General features: G+C 39.1%; 1 protein-coding gene across 5 annotated transcripts; it reads right to left on the bottom strand.

Annotated features, from left to right (window-relative positions):
* Positions 1-146: 146 nt before the first annotated feature.
* On the bottom strand, positions 147-25,009 carry LOC18446480 (uncharacterized). 5 transcript variants are annotated; one of them, XR_016054529.1, is made up of 6 exons: positions 24,572-25,009; positions 13,427-13,620; positions 13,076-13,334; positions 914-1,393; positions 670-825; positions 147-592 (listed from the first exon to the last, which is right to left on the bottom strand). XR_016054529.1 is itself a non-coding variant. In XM_006856600.4 (6 exons), the coding sequence occupies exons 1-6, from the start codon at positions 24,599-24,601 to the stop codon at positions 413-415; spliced, it is 999 nt and encodes a 332-aa protein (XP_006856662.2). In that variant the 5' UTR covers positions 24,602-25,009; the 3' UTR covers positions 147-412. The 5 variants fall into 5 exon arrangements, 3 of the variants coding, with proteins under 3 accessions (XP_006856662.2, XP_020530670.1, XP_088721416.1); XR_016054528.1 differs by having other exon boundaries at positions 1,002-1,093; XM_006856600.4 differs by having other exon boundaries at positions 914-1,093.
* Between the last annotated feature and the right edge of the window lie 797 nt (positions 25,010-25,806).

Raw genomic sequence — 25,806 nt, 5'->3', positions numbered from 1 at the left:
TTGAATATCAATGGAAAAAGAACAAATTTGTTCCAAATAGCTGAAAAAAGAAATCCAAGTTTGATCTTAAAAAAATCTACATTTCGGGTATTGATTGGAAAGTTCTCTTTTGAATATCAATGGAAAAGGAACAAATTTGAGAGATCTTAATCGAGAACTAACCTCAGATTTCATTGAAATCTTGCAACATATTACAACCATAAGGCAGCCTGCTAGTGATTTAACTTAGGCTTCAGTGAGAGCAAAAACACGTGATGCTGGTGCATTAGTCAAAATTCTCATGTGCATCAGACAAATTACAGATGAGGTGGGGTAAGCGGTCTGATGGTCCCTCGGGTTAAGAATAAAGAATGAGAACGGGCATATTTACAACATCCAGAGCTTTAACTTGTGTTTCCTATGAAGAAACATATCAATTAGATGCGTAGTCTGATTGATTGAGAAAGATTTCATACTGGGTGCCCTTCAGTGTATTGTAGACATCATCCCAATTCTCCACTTGCTCCGAAATGGGCCTGGTGTGAATCTTAACTTGATGGCTCTGCAAATCCCTACGAGGCACTCTAAGGAACTCTTGAACATCCATTAACTTCTGCAAAACAATGACAGCCAGAAGTTCAGCATCTCTCTCTCTCTCTTCTCTCTCTCTCTCTCTCTCTAACAGGTTACCTTTTGGTTGTTGATGAGATCTTCATAGTAGAGTATTATAAGGCGAGTGCTCTTGAAAAATTTCAGGGCATCAGCAGTAATGTCTTCTATGTGTTTTAGGTTTGTTATTAATAATGTGCTATCAATCGTTGGCTTGTATTTTGCTAGCACCTCTGCCTGAAATCCAGGATACAAACTAAATTCTGAATAATGTAAAATGGAGAGAGAGAGAGAGAGAGAGAGAGAGAGAATGAGAGAGAGAGACCTCTTGCTTTGAGTGTACATGGGATTTGTGTGTGCCATTTAATTGCTTTGCATCACGATCATAGGCATTTGCAAGTACTGAAACCAACCGGTGGAGGAGATTCCGTCGAAATAGAAATATTGCAGAAATACCCCTCCGGTTGAAGTAATCAACAATGTCCTTGTGATATTCCATAAGACCCTGAATTGCAGATTCGTTCAAATAATCAAATGAATCAGGAATACTGTCATCATTTCGATTTATTATTTATAGCTACATTTCACCAACCAAAGACCGTGAAAACATGATTTGGGCAGAGTTTTGCAATGGTATGAATTTCTTGGAAGGTTATCAATAAAGAACAAGTATCAGAACTCAACTGCTACAATAATCATACAGCAAAAGAAAAGCTTCCAATATAGTTGAGACCACTTCACCAATAATCTGATCAAGGTTTCAGCCTTTGTTCCACCTGATGGACCAGTCGCTGGAAGATTTTCCCTAGAAACACAAATGCAAAATATTGTAGTTGCATACTGACCTCATGCTAATTTCTTTCTTATTTGTTTTGATATACCTATTTGTAGCAAACGAGCTTTCACATAAATCCCCATTCCATTTGTATTTGTTAATTTTATTAATGCTCATTGTCGTCGAACTTGTCAAACTCTTCTATCAACACTCAATGAGTGCAAGATGCTGGCTCACATGTAATGAGTGCAAAAAGGCATGGTACTGATACGAGAGATGTTCATAAGAACTAAAAAGTTCAATAGTAATTTTCTTGAGGGAAAAAAAATAAATGACTGGTGCAAGAACTAAAAAGTTGAAAGCAGTTGAAAGATGGAGAGTTGCAAGAACTAAAAAAAAATGAGTGCAAGAACTAAAAAGTTCAATAGTCATTGCTGGTGCACCTAGATGAAGTGCAGTCCAGAGGAGAAGGCAGTTGAAAGATGGAGAGTTGCAATGTTTAGAACAGCTCCAATGCATAATGACTGAAGGAGCTACTCATCAGTGGAAGTATATAATTATAAATTTGATGAATAATTTAGGTAGAAAACTCGAAGATTTTCATTAAGAACTTAGTTTGGAAGTACTTACCCAAAAAAACTTAGTTTGGAAGTGATCAGACGTTTGGCTACACACATAATGTAACAATGAGAGTTAACAAGATGTCATGATTCATTTTTTCACTAGCAAGAAGACAAAATCAGATGATTTGTTACACTCAGTGACTAGCATTTGGTAGCATATATATATATATATAGAGAGAGAGAGAGGGAGGGAGGGAAGGAGGGAGGGAGAGAGGGACATTCACAATTCATAAATTGCTCCAATTTATGGTGAATCACACGCATCAGGAAAATTTGGTCTATAAAATTGTAATAGGCTTCCATTTAGAGGTAAAGAGTACTGACAACACATGGAAATGAGCAAGGATTAGGTTTAGATCTATCAGCACATGTGCAAATACGATCAAGAACATTCCAATGCAGGAGTCAAAAGTCACATAGACAAACACATGAGCTGCTTGAGCAGGCAAGTGGTTGATTCAAATTTGTGGTAAGAAAGGCTGCAAGGTACATAGAGACATAGAAGTTAAGATACTAGGAGGGATTTCCACGTTTTGATAATTTATTAAACTTCCAACTTTGTTGATGTAACCCATAAAGCTAACTCCTTCCCAACCTACCTTCAATTGTATTCATTTCATTTCAGATTTGTTCTGCACTACCACTTCATGTATGCTAAGCTTTTTCACTGAGTCTTTACTTGTCAAGTATACAATGGTTAAAGATCCCATAAGGGGGAATGGGGTTGCGGTTGTTGTGGTAGCACCCCTGAGTCTCAGCTACCTGTCTAGGTTTTCATTCCCACTAGTCTAAAAATGGGTAGGGGCCTGTATTCCCCATTGATCTACCCAAAAAAAAGCACTTCTAAGGACCCAAGAGCCAGGCTGACTGTCTTGTGCAAGTAATACCACCACTAAAAGGGCATAAAAGCATCCATAGAAGGCATTCTTTTTCCATGACTCACAGGAATTTATGAGAACATGATTGATTCAGATGGTATAATATACGAATACAAAATATCAAGAAAATCAAGGAGAATCCTTCAATGGCATCTTCAGACAGACATCCTCTCCCTGCTTTCCCTCCTCTCTACCACAACTATGCTCATCTCTTCAAGCCTCCGAGACCTCTAGCTCAAAACTCCTCATCTCTTCCTTTCTCATCTCCCTTGGTAGCCCATGCCTTGTCCCAGCTCCCCAACCCTTTGGCTTCACCTGAACTGTGCTCCACCTCCTACTCAACAGGTCTCTGCCAATTCACCCATTCCAAAGTCTTCATCGTCTAACTTCATCCCCCTCCAGGGCAATCACATACCTATTCTCAAAGGAAGGTTGGAGTCGTCCTTGGTGGGCCAGTGTCATCCTCGGAGGGATGACATGAGAGGGATTGAAAGATGAGTTCAGAGCTTATGGAATGAACCTAACCTGGTGGAAGGTTTTCTTTTCACATTCTCATCAGCTTCCAGCACCCAAAAAGCTCTCCAGGGCAGCAAACCTACTTTTAAAGGTGCTTCTCTTACCTTGACTACTTGGATCCAAAGCCTGGGAGCCACACCCAAACGGAATATTTGGCTGCGTGCCTTCGGCATCCTCTTCACGCTTGGCACACAGAAACCTTCAAGACGATAAGAGAGGCCTACAGCTCCTTTATTTCAGTGCACTAGAAATCATCTGAGTTCTTGCCTCTGGGAGCCATTCAGATGCTCATTGAGTCCATCAAACCTCACTTCATATCCCCAATTATGGTTAGAAGCTGTGGGCCTTCTTTCTGCATATGGACAGCCTGGTTCAATGCTACCGTCCAACCCTCCTCTGGCCATGCTCATGACCACCGTCGAGAGTGCATGGAGTACAATCCAAAGACCACAGTAAGGCCCCCTTTGTAGACCAAGATGATTGGACTACCGTGGTCCGTAAGAAGGGGGATCATACCTGTCATCGCCATCATTGTAGGGGACAGCGCCACCCTCCTGGGACTGGATGCACAAACGAGATGGCTAGCCCGCCCAAGTTTGGCCCACAATCCATAACCCCCTATCTTGACCATAGAAAATCAACCCAGCCCCAATACCCCAACTGTCCAGTCTACACCTTTGGTCTCCCCTACCCTCTTGCCCCCAACTCCCTCTCTTTCCCACCCAGCTGACTCAACTTCCACATGCCCGACATGTCAATCCCCTTCACATGCCTACTCGAGATTACCCTTTCTCCTCTGCTCGACACATACCTTCAGATAAACCCAGCCCGTGCACACACGAGAAAAGCTTCCCACCCTTGAGCTTTTCACACGAGCCTGAACTGCTGACCGATCCCCCCACAATATTGACACCTGGCAAGAACAGTCGCCCTATCAAACACAAGCGGGATCTTGAGGCATCCCCGAGCCTATCAAGGGCTCACCGATTACCCTTCCATCTTCCACTTCCCAAGACTTGTCGGCGGCCTCTACTGCCCTCTGCCGACCCCCTCCAGAGCTCCATTCCACCTTTGGATAGCCCATCCCTTTCTTCCTGACCTCCCCCTTTCTGAGCTTCATCCCACGAAGAAGGTCGGCCCCTCCCTTATCCCAAAGCTTCAGCATTCCCACGCTCCCACGGACATTCTTAACTTATCCTCCTTGTCTCCATGGCATCCTAAGGACGCCTCAACAGCAGATAACCTACCTCCCACCTCCTCTTTGGCTAAAGGATAAGCCCCCACTTTCCCCTCGTTTGCTAGCCCGTCTAGCAACCCTCCTACAACAACTTCCTCCCACCTGCCCCCTCGACTTTCGGCCTCTCTTCTCCCTCTTTCTCCTCCCCAAAACGGAGCAACCCTGGCACCCGCAAACCCTGACCACCATCTCCTTATCACTACCCTTATCTTTCCCTACTCCTTTTCATAGTCCTAACTCTACAAAGCCGATGGAACCAACCCCTTCCCTGCCTCAGAATAGCCCTCCCCTCTCTTTGGAATCCCCTTGCAATCCCACCTTGGACCCTTGCTTCACCAACGTTTGTCCGCCCTTCCCTCACCCCACTCCCCTTCCAACTCCCTCCCTCTGCTTCTTTGTCCCACTCTTTCAGCCCTACCCCTCCTTCCATTTCTGATCACCCTTCGGGCCTCTCGAATAGCAGCTTACCACATCCTCCCCCTAATCCCGGTCCTCCTCTTCCCAACCCTACCATTCACCTTCTCCTACCCAAGCATTCGGCACTATTACCTACACTCTCTTGGTGGACTCCCTCTCATACCCCCACTCGATTTGTCACCTGCCTTTCCCACATCTTATCCCAACCCAACCCTCTCTATCCTCGTCCATTAGCTTCTATCCCACTCGAGCCTTCTCCTCATCTAGAATGCCAACTGCCTTGGAATGAGGAGCAGCCCAATGTCTTTAGCCCTCTCCCCCTGGCCACCATCCCCATCCCCATGCCCCCCCTTCTACTCTCTCGGCCCACTCTCATCTCCCACCACCTAGCATGCCCCCATTACCCTATGTGAGGACCTCATCATGGCAGGACGGAAATGCATATTCCCCCTCCCACAGTTTCACCAGTGACCCGGCCACTCCAGCAAGTTCCCAATCTTCTTCACTCCTCTTAGTTGACTCTAACATTGTGGAAGGGATGGACAACTCACAGGGAGACATCCAAGAACTTCTCAAGGTCATGGGCTTCAAGTATGACAGGTCAGACAAGGAAGTCCGAGATTTCTTTAACTCCAATACACAGACTAGGTTTAGAAAAAGTGGGAAGGGCTCTAGAGAACTCTCAAACCTCCAATCCAGTATTTCCTATGACAGAGCAGGACCTACAATTCCTCCCTTGTTGGGATCGTCGTACCCATCTCAACGGTCCACAAGGCGCTTCCCCAGAAGAGCACCCTCCTCAAACCCCACTCTCTCCAATGAAAATCCTAGTGTGAAATATCCAGGGCCTTGGCCAACCCCTTAAACACAACTCGGTCAAAGCCTTCAGCCTTCAATTCTTGCCCCCTCGGTGCTGGCCATCATTGAGCCAACAACTTCCAAGCAATTTTAGGGCCCAAAAAACAGAGCTACTCCAAGCGATCCAAAATTGGGATCAAGTCGAGGAAAGTACTTTCCACAATGGAAAGCTTCCTCAGATCTCAAGCCGTGATTGAATTCCAAACTATCCTCCAAAACGAAGAGGTTTTTTTGTTCCAGTACTCAAGAGTAACATGGCTCAGATGCGGCAACAACAATCCCGCATTTTTTCATAAGATTGCTAACTATTACAAAAGGGATAATGCTATCTCCCATGTCAAAGTAGGAGACCACATCTTCGACAACCCACCTCTCATTCAAAATGAGATATTAGACCTTTTTAGATCATTGTTCTGAGCCCCTTCTGGCGTAAAGCCTAGAATGGATGATTGGTCAAACAACACTAGCCCCCCGGATGCAGTAGTTGATGCCTGGAACACCCTTTCTCAGAGGACGAAATTCTTAGGGCCATCAAATCCCTTGCTCAGGATAGGGCTCTAGGACCTAATGGCTTCCTGGTGGCTCTCTTCAACAATTTTTGGGATACACTTAAACCTAACATCCTGGCTTTCTTCGAAGAGTTCCATGAGAGGGGCATCATTCACAAGGAAACGAAAGCGACATTTGTTGCCCTGATTCCCAAAGTGGAAGGAACCAAAGAGCTTAAAGATTTCCGCCCTATCAACCTTATCAACAGCTCATACAAGATACCATCCAAGGGTCTTGCCCTTCGTTTGCTTGAGGTTTTGAGCTGGTCATCTCTTAAAACCAGGATTTTGTAAAGATCGACAGATCCTCGACGGTGCCCTAATTGCTCACGAGGGTGTACACTCTAGACACCTGATCAGAGACCCAGTATGGTCATCAAACTCGATTGGAAGAAGGCCTTTGACCATGTGGACTGGGCCATCCTCGATGAAACCCTCCTTAGAATGGGTGGCACAAGGTGGAGGAAATGGTTTGGTAATTGCATACCCAATCCTATGTTTTCTGCCTTATCAATGAATCCCATGCCGGCTTTTGCAACTCTTCCAAAGGCCTCAGGAAGGGCAACCCCCTGTCCCCCTTCTTGTTTGCCATAGTGGCAGAAGTATTTAGCGGGTCCATCGCTAGGCTGTACGAGGCGGGAAAGCAATCGGGTTTCAAGTATAGTAGACATGGACTTGTAGTGTCCCACCTTCAGTATGCCGACGATACTCTGTTGTTCTATGATGCCCAAGTACAACATACAAACACTCTCCTACTCTTCCTCAAAACTATTCAAGATGGCTATTGGTTTTCAAATACATATGGCCAAATCAAAGATGATGGGAGTTTGCATTGAGTCTCACAGTATCCGGTATCTGGCCGACAGGTGGGGATGTCAGGTCAATGTCCTCCCATCCACCTACTCGAGCTTACCATTATGCATTGGCAAGCCCAAAAAGCGCCTCTGAAGTCACATTGTCGACAAGTTTGACAGAAGGCTTGCAAGCTGGAAAGCAAGATTTCACTCATCAAGAGGGAGAGTTAAGTTGATCAAAGCCACCTCTAAAATATCCCAATTTTCCAGATGTCACTCTTCCACACGTCGTCCTTAGTACTGCTCAACTCGAACAACTTATGAGGAATTTCCTCTAGACAAGTGAGCAAGGGGTGGTTGGGGGGGGAGGGGGCAAGAAGTTTCATCTGGTTTCTTGGGATAGAGTCTCCTGTCCCAAACATGTGGGTGGTCTTGGAATTCACAGCCTCAAGCCAAACAACCTTGCTCTTCTTGGCACGTGGCGGTGGAGATTTGCCACTTTGAACAACCATCTCTGATAGACAATTCTTTGCACAAGTACCGGTGCGATATTTCAGTTGGATTCCTAGATTCCCAACCCCTAGCAAACCTTCGGGTACTTGGAGATCCATTACACGAAGTTATGACGATTTCACTGCCAATATTAGATTTCAACCTACGGATGGGAATTGAATCCTATTTTGGTCCGACTGCTAGATAGGTGACACCCCCTTAATGGACCTCTACTCCAGGCTGTAACTTTTAACTAGGGATTCTTAGACCATAGTGGCCGAGCAGTTGGAGACCATGGGTTCCTCCAAAGCTTGGAACCCCAATTTCAGAAGGTCCTCACAGATGATGAGATAGAAGACTTTTTAGCCCTATCTGCACTTGTCCACTCTTCTCCCTTCTCTTGTACCAGCAGTGAAACCATCATCTGGTCTCCCAACCTTTCCGACCTTTTTTTGGTCTCTTCTTTCTACCGTATTCTCCTATCGCGAATCAATCCCTCTTGAGAGAGCCCATGCTATTTGCTCCAAAGAGTGTCTTACCTTTATCCCACCTAAGATTCAGGTCTTTACCTGGATAGCCTTGCCCCGAAGGGCACTCACTATCGACCGACTTCCGAGGAAGGGCATCCCATAACCCAACAGATGCGTCATGTGTTTAGAAGAGAAAGAAACCAATGACTATCTCTTCCTCCACTGCTATAGCTCATGCCCTACGAGGTGCCTTGCTTACACGTTCTAAGTGGGCATGGGTAACTCCACAATCAACACCACAGATTTTCGCATCCCTCTACCACGACTCTAGTCGAAGTTGGGGATCCTCCTATGGAAACCTTCAGTGGCAGTAACTTTGCGGGGAATACGGGCTGAGAAACAATCAAATCTTCGAGAAACCAAATTCACCTTAGCAAAACATGAATGAAAGGGTCCTATCCATGTTCATATTCTGGGCCTCCAATCATAGTTATTTCAAACACTTCTCCTCTGTTGATTTCCTCCAAAAGTGGCTTGCTATGCTTAACTTACGGCCCACAAGGTCGCAAGGGCTTCACTATGGAGACCACACAAGTTAGGGCAATCCAAACTCAATTTTGACAGTAGTTCCTTGGGCAAACCAGGCCCAACCGGAATAGGAGGCATCTTCAGAGACCACAACGGCAACATTTTTTTCTCTTTCTCCCAATCAATTGGACAGGCAGACCCTACAATGACCGAAGCTCTAGCTCTCCACGATGGACTCAAGAACTACAACCCGGATTGGGGCTCTCTCTTGGTCATAGAAGGGAACTCTAAGAATGTCTCTCCCCATATCCACGAAGACTGCACCACATTTTTTATTAAATCCCCCATTCTTTCTGGGACATACATGTCTCTTGGAGAGCGGAAGGAAAACATGGAAACTGACCATCTCGCTAGAGAAGGAGCCTATATGAATGGAATGACGGGAATCACGTAAGCGCAAATCTGATCCTATGTGATCTCCAACCTTTTGCTACCTGATATTCATACATGTATAGTATTTCTTGAATAGCCTTCTCCCCCCCTCTTTTTTTTTCTACGTTAGGTGGCTTGATTGTTTATTATGTATCAAGTGTTGTAGATATCTCAGGAAATGTTGCACAGGTTCTCATTCTAAATTCAAATGTAATATTTTGGTATTTAAAGGAACCCTGGAAGGAAATGTTCGACAAATGGGAAACTACTCAAATCTTTTTGTAACAAAGGAAACCATGTGTACCATGAATAATAATCAATGCAAAATATAAAGGAAAAAGTTTACACAAAGTTACAACCTTATACTATAAAAGTAAGGTGCACCTCAAACATCCAGTATAAAAGAGTGTTCTTGAAGTTGGAAAAAGGGCACGGTTAGAGTGAAAGGCCATGGTTAGAATGAAAGGACTTACAGAGAGAAAGGGAACATTCAAATAGAGAATGGAGTCAAGAGAGATACAGCACAATTAGTGAGAGAGCTTAGAGAGAGAAGCCATGGTTAGAGAGACATCAGTTAGAGAGAGAAAGGGCACTGTTTGATAAAGCAGTTAGTGACAGAAAAGGAATGACTAGAGAGAATTTAGTGGAGAAGGCGCATGGGTAGAGAGAGAAAGGGAATGATTAGCAAGAGTGAGATTGAGAAAGGGCATGGCTAGAGGGTGGGCAAGAAGTTAGAGAGAGAAAGGCATTAGACAAAGAAAGGGTGATATTTAGGAAATGAGCTAGAAAGAGACATGGCACAGTTAGAGAGAGAGAGAGAGAGAGAGGTTAAGAGATAGGGAACGCATGGTTAGAGAGAAGATTTAGAGAGAGGACATGGTTACAGAAAGAAAGGAGTTAAAGAGAGTTGGAGAAAAAGAGAAAGGACAGGTTAAGTGAAAAAGAAGGTGAGAGGCAAACTTCCTGCAAACAGGATAAACAAATTTTCAAGGTGGGTATGGCAGCTGCAGGTTCTCATTTTTGAGAACCCAGAACTTCCTAAGGCCTGATTCCTGCAGCACTTCCTGTTATCAAACAAGAAAACTCTACAGTAAACTGGAACTTCAAGACTCTTCAGCTGTTACTTCCAGTTATCCTACGTGCCCTTAAAGACCTAGGTAAAAGATACAAGACAAAGCATTCACTAATGATGTTGACACTTCTTGTTTTTATTTTTGAACAGTGAAGCAATAGATTTCTGCTGAGCCGCTAGAGCAAACATGAGATGATTTCTATTCATTCTAATCAAAGATGATTTTGATAAGACTTACGCACTAATTTTGTAAGTAAGCCAAGCGTATGCTCCATGAGCACAAGAAATCTTTAATAATGAATGCGCTGGATTCAAAACCGCTGACCAGTGGTTTAAAAAAAGAATCGGGCACCTCAAAAACACATCCGGATCGGTGAATCGGCGATCCGGATCGGGAATCGAACGAATCGGTCCTATCAAGCCATAAAAAAAATCCAAAACAATAAGGAAAATTCATTATAAATGTTAATTTTTAAGAATCCAATAAAAAATACGGGTATTACACTATTATCTTTCATTTTTAATCAATTTGATAATGATTAAGACGTTTTTTTTTTGTATGAACTTATGTTAACCATTAAATTTGCATCACATAAAACAAAAACATAGAATTACCATGGATAAAGTATATAATCATACATAGACTACAATAAATAATTGATTAAATCGATAAAAAATGACCATTAAAATCTCCAATAGGCGGAAAAACCTAATCCACCAAAAAAAAAAAAAAACCATATTATTACAACCTAACTAACTATAATCCAAAATTATTACAACCTATCTAACTATAATACTATATATTGCAACGAAAATTGTTGGTTTATATTTTATTATATAAATAATAGCAAATTTAAAATATTTTATAATATCATTTAATTTAAAATCTATTATTGACAACTGTAAGAAAAATAATACATTACAAGATTTATAATGCAAATAAATACATAAATAAAATACTATTATCAATATATAAATTATTCGAATGCGCATCAATTTTCGAAATAACACTTCAAATTTTTAAAAATATAATTTTTTAGAATTCTAGAATAAATTTAATGGAAGAGATTGTTAGAGACAGAGAAATATTTCAAATGTGTATGAATCATATCTTAAAATTAATATTCCTAATTTATGTTAAAGCTTACCATATTATAGAAATAAAAATTATAATTAGATCAGTTATTCCTAGTTTGTATTAAAAAATATTTGTCGTATTAAGAAATATCTTTTATTTTTTTTGACAAGAAATACTTGTATTTTTTTTTTACGAGAAAATATGATATTTGTTGTATTACTTTTTTTTTTTTTTTGACAAGAAAAAAAAGAAGATGTTATATTACCTTTTTTTTTTGGCTTATTGTACTACTTTTTATTTTTTTTATTTCTTTTATCATATTATTTTCTTCATTTTAGGTTTTTTTTAAAGACAAAAGTAAAAACCTATTTTTTTTTTTTAGAAGACAAATTTTAGTTTTTTTTTTTAAGACAAAAGTGAAAAGCTATCTTCTTCTTTTTTTTATGATATTATTTTTTTGATATTATTTTTTTATCTTCTTTTTTTATGATATTATTTTTTAAAAAAAAAAATTTATGAAGACAAAAAAAAAAATTTTGCACTATAGCGTCCCAACTTGGGACGTCACGCATAAAACCTCTGCTGCTAACCACGACAGCCCTTCGCGCGCTGCTGAAGAGTTTTGTACAATATTTAACTATATTGTATGAATTTGCAATATACTATCGCTTAGCGCAAATCCCACATCGAATAATTGGAGAAAGTCTATAAGATATAAATACCTTTACAAAAGCCTTTATGCCAGCGCGATAAAGAGAAAAAGTAACCTGAATTGATATTTAGAAAAAAATTACCAAAATGTCCTCAAGTAAGTACTTGCTTTGTGACATCACTAAGCGGCCCAGTGAAGTCACTAAGAGGCTGGAATCGCGATTTATGACGTAATAGGGGCGATTCACGATTCAAAATCACCGATTCTCCTCTAGGATCGGGCGATTCTCGGTTTTGCAGAAGAATCGACACGAGGTGCCAGATTCCCGTGTCGACTCGGGCGAGTCCGTTGCGACTCGCCGATTTTTAAAACCCTGCTGCTGACAATCTCAAAATCACGGCACTTTTCAACAAGAAACTTCAATTAATGTAGGACCTTTAATTTCTGAACCTCCAACAGAAAGTGTGAATTTTGCAGGCAGAATTGCAACAATAATTAAAGAATGTATTTTGGTGTCTTATTCAAATTGATAAGGTCATGAATGGAGTCATGGATCTCTAGAGTACAACTTTTGTACATGGTGCAACTGGATATGTACTACAGAAAAACTTTGCTACTCATGAATGAAGATATTCTAAAAATCCTTTTGGTCACTCATGAATACATATTCTACAAATATTTTTATTTTTAATATTTCAATAATCTTTTTATTTTTAAATTTTCAATTTAAATATTTTTACCTTTAATTTCTCATTACTCTTCTACAAATCTTTGAGACAATAAAATTTACAAAATTCAATTGCTTAGATTACTCTATAACTATAGATTTCTTGGTTTAGAATCATTAGTTAATTGTGATCAAACAAGCCTCCATGTAACTATTTGCTACTATCAATAGTGTAGTCATTAAATAGCATGAAACATGCATATGATAATGCAAGAAAAAGAAACCATATAACCTAAAAAAAGATAATGCAACAAAAAGCTGCCTACAGATAATGATGGAAAAAACACAGGCATAAAATACAGAGAAGCAGGGTGCATAAAGGCTGGGACTCTCACACATGCGAACTAAATTCTAGAAGATCAGATTCAGAAATTAAATATGATGTCACACCTGGTTAAGCATCCACTTAAAACCAACTGCAGCTGTGCATTCATTTTTGGCAGCACTACTAGTCCATTCTAAATTGTAAACCTTATCCAAAGTCCTCAAAACAGATGAAATGTTACTTCGTCTCTCTTTAACAGAAAAAATTTCTCCGTTGGAGCTAATGTTGGGGTGGCTGTTGAGTAATGTTTCAAACCACCCACTTCCAGACCTTTGCATGGACAAGATTGAAAAATGACGAACAGGAGTACACCTGCATTCACCCCTGCAGATTAAAAAGTCAGTAAATTACATTGAAAGAAAAAAGAAGAAAAAGTAATGCATGCTACATAAACTGCAACTATGAATCTAGTATACCTTCCATAAGTCGTAGGTTGCGGGTAGTGCAAATACAAACTATCTGCTGGTTCAATACTATTATCAGGACAAGGAGTTCCGACCATAATAATGTTTGGCACAACGTACATGGGCTGCACATGTGTGCTTATCTGCTTTAAACAGACAAAGCAAATGAAAACTCCACAGATCATCGCAAAGATCAACAGAAGCATCTGCAATAAAAGAGGTGACTTCTTAGATGCCTTTATGGAAAATATATCCTGCAAACAAGAGCTAGCTTCCACTAATAAAACATGATATCATAGGGGACTTCAGATCGTCCGAAACATTTGACAAATTATGATGCAATATATATAACAAATATAAGTAAGATGAGCAATAAAAAGATATGATGTTTACTAATCATTTGTTTGTAAGTGGACTAGTCGAGCTGCCCAGAATCCATTAAGGAGCACCAAAAATATTTGAATGGAAATCGACATATGCATATATTTACGATGTTTGGTTCAGAGGTTTATTATAAAACATAGACCCTATGTTTCTGCCAGTTTGAGATAGTGTTGTTATCAACCTTTCAAGATCTTGCATTTGGATGGCACGTTATGCATAGTTGTAACTATCAGACTTACAAGGAGGGTGCCACATAGCAGCAGGTAACACAGAAGATATACATGTCACTCATAAACAAAAGACTGGAGCAAGGTAGATCTGATACGAGTCCTGTGCTCTTTCTTTTGACTTGTGAAGCATGCCACAGAGACTGATCATTTTAGAGCTAAATCTAGCTTATAAAAATGACGTAAATGGATAGGCTGTTTTTTTTTGGAAATATACTTGGATAGGTTTATTCAAAAGCTATTACTTTGTTTTATTGATAAACGAAAGTGTATTACATCAATACAATAGGTATTAGAAAACTCTTGAAAGAAATCGTCTTTCATAACTAGCCTTATTGAACAATAACGAAAACAGCACCAATTTCTTATGCTACCTGGTTTATGCCCATAGGTGATAAGATACAACATACCTGTATTTGAATTGAAAATTAGCTAAAAAAGATCTCCAGAAATACGGTAATGAAGAATGCAAAGATTTCACTCGTCCAAGGCTGAATAAGCTAATCTATGCAGTGATGTATAACACTGCCCAGCACAATATGCATCATTCTGCAATTTCCTGAAGACTTACCATGTATATAGGTAAGCCTGGAATCTACATGTATCAGCCAAGTTTTGCTCTATTATAACATATTTCATGGCTTTGCTATTCAATTCAAATGAGCTTCAATTATCTGCATGAATGACTCACAACTTCCATCAGTATTCATTCATATATTATGTAACAGAAAACACATTGCACAAAGAGATGGACTTCTAATTCTACCAATGCAGAGATTTTATTGGTAGTTTTGGAATATGTATAAATATTTGAGGGTAGTTTGGGCATGATATTATAAGTCATTAATTATGTATGGAAAAGTAGTGTGAACTTGTTGAAATTGGTGTCAATGTTCTAGTAAGCTCGTCACAATTTCTTGGGGCCTAAGTAAGGACAACGAAACTCACTAGAATGTACTAGATTTGGTCTAGAAGTTACCCCATGGTCCTATATATACACGTGTACTTGTAAATTTTGAAGCAAGACAGAAGAAAGAGCTCATTAGCGTTGATTTCTCTACACTCTTAGTTGTTGTTGTTCTGCATTCTACTTTCTTGACTCCATTCCATTTTTCGTCCTTCTCAAATTTCTATTTGCCAATTTGTTCTCCAAAAATTGAAGTCGAGCCTAATAACCCCAAGTTAAATGTTATCGACATGGAAAGATGGTGGATATAAAGAAAAATTGTAGAGTTAAACTAAAAGAAAGCAATGACGGGTGAAGTAAAAATGACTCGAGAGATCGGAATGTTTCACTTGTATCAGGATCAAAGAATTCATCCAATGTTCAAGCTTTGACTTCAATTGATTATAAGAAAGATTGGATTGATGAGTCTAGTTGTTCACATCATCTAACCAGGGACAAATCAAAGTTCTCGGATCTTCATAATCATGAATGAAATGATACTATTCATTATGGCGGATAATACCATACACCCGGTGGAAAGTGAAGGAATCATGAAGATTCAAACGAGTGGAGAAAAAGGTGGGGTGCTCCTCAAAAATGTTTACGATGTTCTTGGAATGACAAAGAACCTTGTATGCATCTCAAAAATTTCAGAACAGGAAGGTATGTTCTTTTTGGCCCAAATGATGTGAAAGTTTAGAAAATATGAAATCTTTTGATGCAGATGTTATCTTCCAAGGGAAGAAGGTAAAGTCACTTTATACACTTTCTGCAAGTGATTCATATGTCAGTAAAACAAGTCGAAATGATAATGCTAGTCTATGGCATGCACTAGGACATGTTGGCTATGATAAATTGAAGCAAATTCTATCAAAAAATTTACTAAGACGAATTCCTTGTTCAGTGAAATCTGATGTTAATGGTCTTTGTGAAGGATGTCACTATGGGAAGTCACATCAACTACCATTTGATAATTCCTTAATTAAAATTACCAGACGAATACAGTTGAGTCATTCAGATGTGCTAGGTTCATGTCCAACGCCTAGCATTTCGGGCTCAAAATATATGCTTGCTCTTGTTAATGATTTTTCTCGATATTAATGGGTATACTTTCAAAAGGAGAAATCTGAAGTGTGAGCTAAATTCAAAATGTTTAAAATCATGGTGGAAGGGGACTTTCAAAACAAGATATAGTGTTTAAGATTAGATAATGGGGGAGAGTATGTGTCCAAGGAATTCCATGATTTTTGTCACGAAAATAAAATTAAGAGACAATTAACTTGTGCCTACACACCACAACAAAATGGTGGTGTAGAAGTTGGACCATCATCATCATCATCATCATCATTATAGCCTTTTCCCAATTAATTGGGGTTGGCTACATGAATCCTGGTTCTCCATTCTACTCTATTAAAGGTCATATCCTTAGTGAGGCCACAAGTCCCCATATCTTTTCGGACTACATTCAACCACGTTTTTTTGGGCCTACCCCTTGCCCTTTTCAGTTCTTCCACTTGAAATAACTCGTACCTCTTAAGGTATTGTGCTTGGTCGGTTCCACACATGACCAGCCCACCCTAATCTACTCTCTCATTTTATCTCCTATTGGTGCCACGCCTAAATTCTCTTGAATAAATTCATTTTGAATTCTATCCCTTTTTGTCTTGCCACTTATCCATCACAACATCCTCATCTCCGCTACACTCATTCTATGGGTATATTGTCTTTTGTCTGCCCAACATTCCACTCCATAGAGCAAAGTTGATCTCACTGTTGTCCTATAAAACTTACCTTTCAGCCTCATTGGTATGCGACGATCACATAAAATTCCAATTGCACATCTCCATTTTGCCCACCCAACTTTAATTATGTGTGCGACATCTTCCTCGATCTCTCCATTTTCCTAGATTATAGACCCAAGATATCAAAAATGCGGTCTTTTTTTTACTTCTTGGCCATCAATCTTAACTACTTCCTTGTCTCTACTCTTATTATTACTAAACTTGCACTCCATATACTTTGTCTTAGTCCGGCTAGTTTTTAAACCTTTGGATTCTAGAGCATCCCTCCAAAGTTCTAACTTTGTGTTGACGTCGCTTCAAGTCTTATCAATCAAAACTATGTCATCTGCAGATGCTTAGTTAAGTCGTCCATAACTAAGACAAACAGATACCGGATCAATGCTGACCCTTGATGTAGACCTATTATCATTGAAAACTCACTCGTACACTAGTTATCGCTCCATCGTACATATCTCTCACCGAGTTGATGTAGTGTCTAGAGACGCCTTTCTTCCTAACACTTGTGTAGACCTATTGTCATTGAAAACTCACTCGTTTCTCCACTTGTTGTTCGTACACTAGTTATCGTCCCATCATACATATCTCTCACCAAGTCGATGTAGTGTCTAGAGACGTCTTTCTTTTCTAACACCTGCCAAATCAAATCTCAAGGTACTATATCATAAGCTTTCTATAGATCAATAAAGACCATGTGGAGGACTTTTCTCTTCGCCCTAAACTTTTCAATCAGTTGCCTAAGTAGGAAAATAACCTCAGTTATTGACCTTCCTGACATAAAACCAAATTGATTTTAAATATGCTCGTTTCATTCCTTAGTCATTGCTCAATGACTCTCTCCCAGAGCTTCATAGTATGACTCATAAGCTTGATCCCTCGATAGTTTGCACAATTTTGTATGTCTCATTTGTTCTTGTAAATAGGCACGACAATACCTTTCCTCCATTCATCTGCCATTTTCATTGTTCTCAACACCTTGTTGAACAGCTTCGTCAGCCAGTTAATACCAATTTCCCCCATGCACTTCCAAACCTCTATCGGGACACCATCTAGTCCTAGAGCCTTTCTTATCTTCATCCTTTTCAAGGCCTCTTTCACTTCTGACATCTTAATCCTATGAATGTATCTATGACCTCCGCCGTCACTTGTATCAACAGTCCCTTCTACCACTATGTTCCCATTTTGTTTGTCATTTAATAATTTTTTAAAATAGGCTCTCTACCTTTTATTGACCTCATCATCCTTCACCAAGGTCCTTTGATCCTCACTCTTAATGCATTTCCTATGGTATTGATCCCTACACTTTTTCTCTCCTATCTTTGCTAATTTGAAGATATCTTTTTCACCTTCTCTTGTTCCCAATTTATTGCATAGAGTATAATATGTCTTAAGTTTAGCTAAAAATTTACCTAAAGAGTGGAATATATGCTAAAAATTTACTAAGGAGTTCTGAGCAGAAGCCATGAGTTGTGAAGCTATGTTTTGAACAGACTTCCATCAAGTAGTGTGTCTATGAAATCCCCATATGAGAAATTGTATGGAGTTAACCTTCGGTTTCTAATTTTAGAATATTTGGTTCTACTTGTTATATTCATGTGCCAAAAGTCCAAAGAACTAAGTTGGATAAGAAAGCTATCATATGTGTATTTGTTGGGTATGATCCGCAAAGAAAAGGTTGGAGGTATTTTGATCCAAAAATACAAAGATGTACAACTTCTAAAGATGTTTTTGATGAAATTTTTTCCTATTATATACATCCATCTCTAATCCCAAATGCAGGATATTCAAACTTTAAAAATGAAGAGGAAGCTGAAATCCAGTTTCATCTGTGACTATGTCTTCTAATGCACCAAGTGACTTGGAGTGTTCATCAGTTTGAGACTTGACTCCAAGGGAAAGTACCCAAAGTATGGAATCAACAACTCAAAATGATGTCTCAAGAAGTGCAAATAAATAAAAATTCAACCTACTTTGAGAAGACCATGAGTCCATGAGTGAAATGACGTTACTGGCAAGATATAGAGAAGTTGATTACTCTAATCTTGTAGATGTTGTATCATGTTTCCTTTGCAGGTCCTTTTAATGATGATAAGCCAACTTGATATGAAGATGCAAAAGCGAACACACAATGGGAAACTGTCATGAAAGACGAGAGTGATGCCCCTAATAGACATGAAACTTGGGACTTAGTCCCAAAACCAAAATGGGTGGAACCTGTTGCTTGTAAATGGATATTCAAGTCGAAGAGCAAGGCAGATGGATCCATTGAAAGGTATAAAGTGCGACTTATTGCACGTGGTTTAGTCAAAAGAGGGGAATGGATTTTGACGAAACCTTCAGTCCTTTCACAAAAATGACTTCAGTTCGGGCCATTATCTCACTAGCTCCTAATACATGCTAGAGGTTGTGGCGGCTTGACTTAAAGAATGCACTCTTATATAGAGAGATTGTCCAAGAAATTTACATGAAGCAGCTACCCAAATTTATCTCAAAGAAGTTCAAAGACCATGTATGTCGCCTAAAGAAGGCTTTATATGGTCTTTAAGCAAGCCACGGGCTTGGTATGGTAAGATTTTTTTAATACCTTTTGTTTTGTGGTTATGTTGTCTCAAGTTCGAATTCTAGTTTAGGGCCAATTTGGATGTCAAATAAAAAAACCTTCACATTAAAAAAATCATAAGTTGCTTCATCCTTAATTAATAAACATTGCCATCTTTGATTATTATTATGCTGGACTGTTTGGATGGAGTTCACATACTAAAAGCAAAGTTGCATTCTACCCTTCCAAAATTCTCTTGCCAATCCAAAAGATTTTCCTGTATCTCTCGCAACAGTAAACAGTTTGCTTCTATACAATAAGCAAACCAGCAACCCGAGCTTCTCCTTAGTCATGAAGAGAAGGGGTTTCCTATGGGTGTGGTATGAGAGAAAAGGCTCGCCTTTTGTAGAGAGAGAAAGGGCCTTGGCCTTACAAAAATGCCGCCATGGATGGGGCTTGAGCTTCTTTGGTTTTTTGCAACCCGAGCTTCTCGTTATTCATGAAGAGAAGGGGCTTCCCATGGGTGTGGTATGAGAGAAAAAACTTGCTTTTTGTAGAGAGAGAAAGGGCCTTGACTTTACAAAGACGCCGCCTAGGGCTGCCATGGATGGTGCTTTTGAGCTTCTTTGGTTTTTTTTCAACCCGAGACCATGGGTGTGATATGAGAGAAAAGGCTTGCCTTTTGTAGAGAGAGAAAGGGCCTTGGCCTTACAAAGACACCGCCTAGGGCTGCCATAGATGGGGCTTGAACTTCTTTGGTTTTTTGCAACCCGAGCTTCTCCTTATTCATGAAGAGAAGGGGCTTCCCATGGGTGTCGTATGAGAGAAAAGGCTCGCCTTTTGTAGAGAGAGAGAAAGGGACTTGCCTTTACAATGATGCCACCTAGGGCTACCATGGATGGGGCTTGGGCTTCTTTGGTTTTTTTAGAGAGAGAAAATTAAAATGCTATGTTTATTCAGAGAGAGAGAGAGAAGATTTGGGGTTTCTAAGCTTTCACGAAATTGTTGGGTCATGGGTTGAGGTTTGCACGGGGGTGAAAGAACTGCACTTTTATCAAAAACAATTCAAGTCTGACTTGAATTTTTTTTTACGACAACTTTTGCCTTGACACTGCAGTATTTTTTATTTCAATCTAAAAATCTAACAAAATCTTGAGGTTGTCCAAACGGTTCAAATCTGTTCCACAAGATTTTTGAATTACAATCCAAAAATATTGCAATTTCGGGTACATCCAAACTAGCACTTATTTGTCAAAAGACATGGAGACTTGATTTCCATAGTATTACTATATGTTAATGATATGATTTTAACCGGGAACAATGAGATTGAAATAACAAGACCTGCAAGACTGAGAGAGGAATTGGCCATTAGATATGAAATGAAGAATTTGGGTGAGCTAAGCCATTTCTTGGATTGGAGGTTGAAGAATGTAATAATGGAATATTTCTTTTTCCAAAGACAATATGCAAGAAAGCTGGTTACTGAGTTTGGAGTCAGGGAGAGTACACATATTTCAACTCCTATGGAAAGGATGACGGCAATGATTTAGAAGATGTTAATTTTTATTGGATTCTACTTGGAAGTCTTTTGTACTTAACCATCACCAAACCCAATATATGTTATGTTGTTAGTGTCGTCAGTCGGTTCATGCAAACTCCTAGAAAGCCACATCTTGATGCAACTAAAAGAATTATGAAGTATGTGAATTCTGATCTTGATTTTGGATTATTGTATAAAGCATAATGGAAATTTCAGTTTCATGGTTTCCTAACACAAGACAATCTACTTCTGGTTTTTGTTTTAACACCAATTCGACAGCTATTAGTTGGTGCAGTAAGAAACAATCAAGAGTGGCTCTTTCATCTACTAAGGTGGAAGACATGGCAGCCCTCTAGCTACAAAAGAATGTTTATGGCTGAAGAGGCTTATTGGAGAGATATCTTCAAGGAAGACCAAAATCCAGTACATATATTTGTGACAATAAAAAGACCATTAGGTTGGCATCTAATCCAGTTTTTCATGCTTGAACCAAGCATATAGAAAGCCAATATCATTTCATTCGAGAGAAGGTTGAGATCAAGTTGGGGAAAGATGAATGCCCATCACCAAGTAGCAGATATCTCTACAAAGGCATTGCCAAAAACCAAGTTCGAAGCCTTCCAAGCAAATCTTGGATTGTTTGATCTCAAGCACACCCTAAGGTTGGATGTTAAAATATTAGTATGTGCTTGAGTGAGTTTTGTAATTTTACTAGTGTAAAGATTTTATAGGTAGTATTGGAATATGTATAAATATTTGAAGGTAGTATAAACATGATGTTAATAGTCATTAATTATGTATAGAAAATTAGTGTGAACTTGTTGAAATTGCTGTGAGTGTTCTAGTAAATTCGTCACAATTTCTTGGGGCTTAAGCAAGGACCATGAAACTCACTAGAATGTGCTAAATTCGGTCTAGAAGTTACCACATGGTTCTATAAATACATATGTTCTTGTAAATTTTGAAGTATGAGTAAAGAAGGAGCTCATTAGAGTTGATTTCCCTATACTCTTAATTATTGTTGTTTTGCATTCTACTTTCTTGACTCCATTCCATTTCATTTTTTATTCTTCTTGAATTTATATTTGCCAATTCATTCTCCAAAAATTGAAGACGGGCCTCATTCTTCTTAGAGAAGAGCTTTTCAAGAGTATCCCATACTTCCTTCGGGGGTTCAAGATCTTTTATATGATCCATAAGCTCCTTTGAAACAAAAGCACGCAAGGCAAATAATGCCCCCCCACATCTAGTCTTCCACTATCTTCTGAACTCAGTATTTTCTAGTGTATCTGTTGGCTCATCTCCGCCAAAAAGTTCCCATACATCTAGCCCTTGGAGAAATGCCTTCATGCATAACCTCCAATATTGATAATTCAAGTTAGTCAACTTCTCAATTTCAAATTGATTTGCTCCACCATTTGTCTCCAATGAAGAAAATAAGGAGTGAACCCACTCTATTGACTCCTCAAGGGATATCTACAGTGAATAGACTCTAACTCCCTTATAGCTCTGATACCATGTAAAAATTCAAGAAGAATGAAAAATGGAATGAAATGGAGTCAAGAAAATAAAACGTAAAAAAAAAACAACTAAGAGTGTAGAAAAATCAACTTTAAGGAGCTCTTTCTTCTCTTTTACTTCAAAATTTACAAGTACACATATATTTATAGGACCATGGGGTAACTTCTAGACCAAATTTGGCATATATTAGCGAGTTTCATGGTCTTTAATTAAGACTCAAAAAATTCTGACGAATTTACTAGAACATTCACACCAATTGCAACAAATTCACACTACTTTTCTATACATAATCAATGACCATAACATCATCCCTAAACTACCCTCAAATATTTATACATATTTCAAAACCACCCATAAAATCTATGCACTCGTAAAACTACGAAACTCACTCAAGCACACACTAATATTTAACATTCCTCTAAAAAAATTCACATAACTAAAAAACCTTCGAAAAAATCCTTCAAATATGGCATTGATGATGCCCATCATATAACAATATAGGTTGCGGATTAGGGCGTAAAGAAAAGTCTAAAACACCCTCATACCCTTAAAGCAAGGTTAAGGTCTACCAGAAACTGAAAATGGGCTTCTTGGCTTCTCTTGTACCAAACTCCCAGAATACCAACATGACGAGTCTTCAACAAGAACCAGAAACTCAACCAAGTCTTATCTGCTTTTCCTACCTTTCCAGCCAATGAAACTCAGGTCATGGCCAAATCGAGTTGACTTGGGCAAGTCCCACATCACTGCAGTGAGTATTTAAAGTCTCAAACTTTGGTTTACATGAATAATAATGGGTACACTTGGAATTCAAGTAATTCCTCTTCAATATGCCTCCTCAAACCCAAACATGCAGTTCAAAGTTCAAACAGACCGAACTCAAGGCATTAAAACTTCTCCAGGAAGATTCAAAGCACAAACTTCTCCATGAAGATTCAAAGCACAAATATTTTCTCCATGAACCCAATGAAGCTAAAACTAGATGCTTAACAATCAATTGAATGGAGCTTTTTTGGTTCCAGATTACATCCTTATTTCTGAATCTTGCATGAATCACATAATCAGTTTGCTACTAAGCTCGAATATTAATTAGACAATCCTCCTTGAAAATAATTATACACACACACACACACACACATACACACATGCATATGAGCAAGAGAACTGTGGGAAGGATGGTGAAGAAATAGGGAAGAGGAGGGAAAGGGATGCAAGCAAACTCTATGCAACGTAGCAGTTACATGTGCCAACTATGCAGGTGGCGATGGTTGGATTCACAATCATAAGCCTGGAATATTACTACAGGTTAAATCCTCCTAACCCACTTTGAATGATTAAAACATTGTTGCATATGTTTACTTAATATCAGGCAAAGTTCAAATACCATGGACTTGAGTTTGGACTCCCAAGGATCCTGACCCGAGCCACCTGCTTCAACTCAGATTTTGATCCGGATCAGTCATTTTTCATCGTAAACATTAGGATCAGGGGGGAGACTCTAGGACGATTCCAATTTTTTTACCTCAGGAATTGACAGCCAACTAAGGTGAGTCCCAACCTCGCCGTCACTTTTTTAAACACTGCTTAGTGCTTGTTACATGCAACAGAATGATTACATCATATATGAGTCCTCAAGTCACGGTTCTAATTTATCTTTTGGCAATGCCACTGGATCATCTGTAATCAAGAACACATCAAAAGTATTCTAAATCCACCTACCTTGCAACATCTAAACACCAAATTACTCACAAATGATCGACAATAACACAGTTTACTCATATAATATAGAATTGAGACTGGAAATTAAAACATTAATGGAAGATATCAAATCAAGAGTAAGGAACCAATCTCAGCTATCAAATCACATGAAGAAAAGTGAAGGATCAAATGATAACGGCAAATGCTGATTTTTATCATTCAAAACAAAAAACAGGTGAGGGATAAAAGCATTAACAGATTACAGTAGCAAAGAGGAATCTAAACCAGAAGGAATTCATATTAAACACCCAAAAAAAGGGATTAGCAATTGCACGTTCCTGTTCAAACATGAAAATCTTTATCCTAATACTTTCATGCAAGAGAAGAACTAGAACAAACAGAAGGTAACCCTAACCAGAAACATCAGAGGAGAAACAAAGAAAATAAAAAAGGAGAAATGCAGAAACGAGAGAGAGAGAGAGAGGGGGTAGAGGGAATGAGACCTTATTAAGGATCCAGCAATCGTCAGCCATTTCAGCAACTCCTTAGAGCTACTGAACAGCTCCAGAGATTAAAGCTTCTTCGTGCATTGCATAGAAAAACAAAGACAAAGGAACAGAAAAAAGCAAAGTAGAGAGAGAAAATGAGGAGAGAAATATAGAGACACAAAAGAAAGAAAAAGAGAGAGAGAGAGAGAAGCGATGATGGCGGAGAATTGAACAGGCAAGGTAGGAGGGATAGGGAGAGAGAAGCGATAATGGCGGAGAATTGAACAGGCAAAGAGGGGGCTTATGATTTTGTTGGTTTTTTTGGATATCCCCCCTTTTGTTGAAATTTTCATTATTGTAGTTGTAATTTTGTTCGAGAGAGAGAGATTTTTTTGATTTTATAAGAGAGAAAGGGGAGGGAGGGTGTGTTTTATTCTCGTGCCTTCCTTCGCTAGAGAGAGAGATTTTGTTTGAGATTTTATGAAAGAGAAAGAGGAGAGAGAGATTTTGTTTGAGATTTTATGAAAGAGAAAGAGGAGAGAGAGATTTTGTTTGAGATTTTATGAAAGAGAAAGAGGAGAGAGAGATTTTGTTTAGGACTTCACGAGAGAGAAAGAGGGAAGAGAGAGAGGGTGTTTTTTTTCTCGTGCTCCGACCGCTTCGCTCCAAACATCCTTCTTCTCGACAGATTTTTCTAAATCTACGCGCATGCCTTTCATTATTGGAAAATTATTCATGCGGGCTGGACCGCATGACTACATACGTGGTCAAACAGTGTAAAGCCTTCCATCTTAAAAATGGATGCAAGTAGGTGTTCCATCTCAAAACAATGGAAACTAACGGTCTTAATGTTCTTTTAGTTTTTAAAATTTAGTTATTTTTTTATATTCATGATCTCCATGTTAGAGATTACATGTCCCCAAAAATTAAATCTTAAAATCTATCTCACTAATAAATTTATTAAGAGCCCCCCATTTCTTCATATGAGGGGATTTGCTGCTTAGAAACCAGGCCCTTCATTTTATAGTTTATTGTTTCAACAAACTACTACCTAAACCTACTTGGTTTTTAAAATATCAAAATTACCATTTAGATGCCAAGGTCAAATTTTTATGCGATGGGGCTCTACCCGTTGTATGAATGGAACTCAAGGCCTCATGTTATAGTGAACCACCATCCTGACTGGTTAGCCTTGAGTCTATTTCTAAGCTACAGTATTTTTTAATAGTATTGTTGATTTCATCGTCAAA

The sequence above is a fragment of the Amborella trichopoda genome, chromosome 4 (assembly GCF_054954075.1).
Source record: "Amborella trichopoda isolate Santa Cruz 75 chromosome 4, AtrichopodaSantaCruz75HAP2 v2.0, whole genome shotgun sequence".
In the NCBI taxonomy this organism is placed as follows: Eukaryota; Viridiplantae; Streptophyta; class Magnoliopsida; order Amborellales; family Amborellaceae; genus Amborella; species Amborella trichopoda.
Note: the sequence above shows the minus strand (reverse complement) of the source record. Positions and strands in the feature narration are given on the sequence as shown.

Excerpts from the sequence above, each read along its gene's own strand:
- LOC18446480 (XM_006856600.4), bottom strand. The coding sequence starts at position 24,601 with ATGGCTGACGATTGCTGGATCCTTAATAAG. Across the intron at positions 13,335-13,426 it reads CAACCTACGACTTATGGAAG|GGGTGAATGCAGGTGTACTC; the intron begins GTATACTAGATT and ends TTTAATCTGCAG. Across the intron at positions 593-669 it reads ATCTCATCAACAACCAAAAG|AAGTTAATGGATGTTCAAGA; the intron begins GTAACCTGTTAG and ends ATTGTTTTGCAG.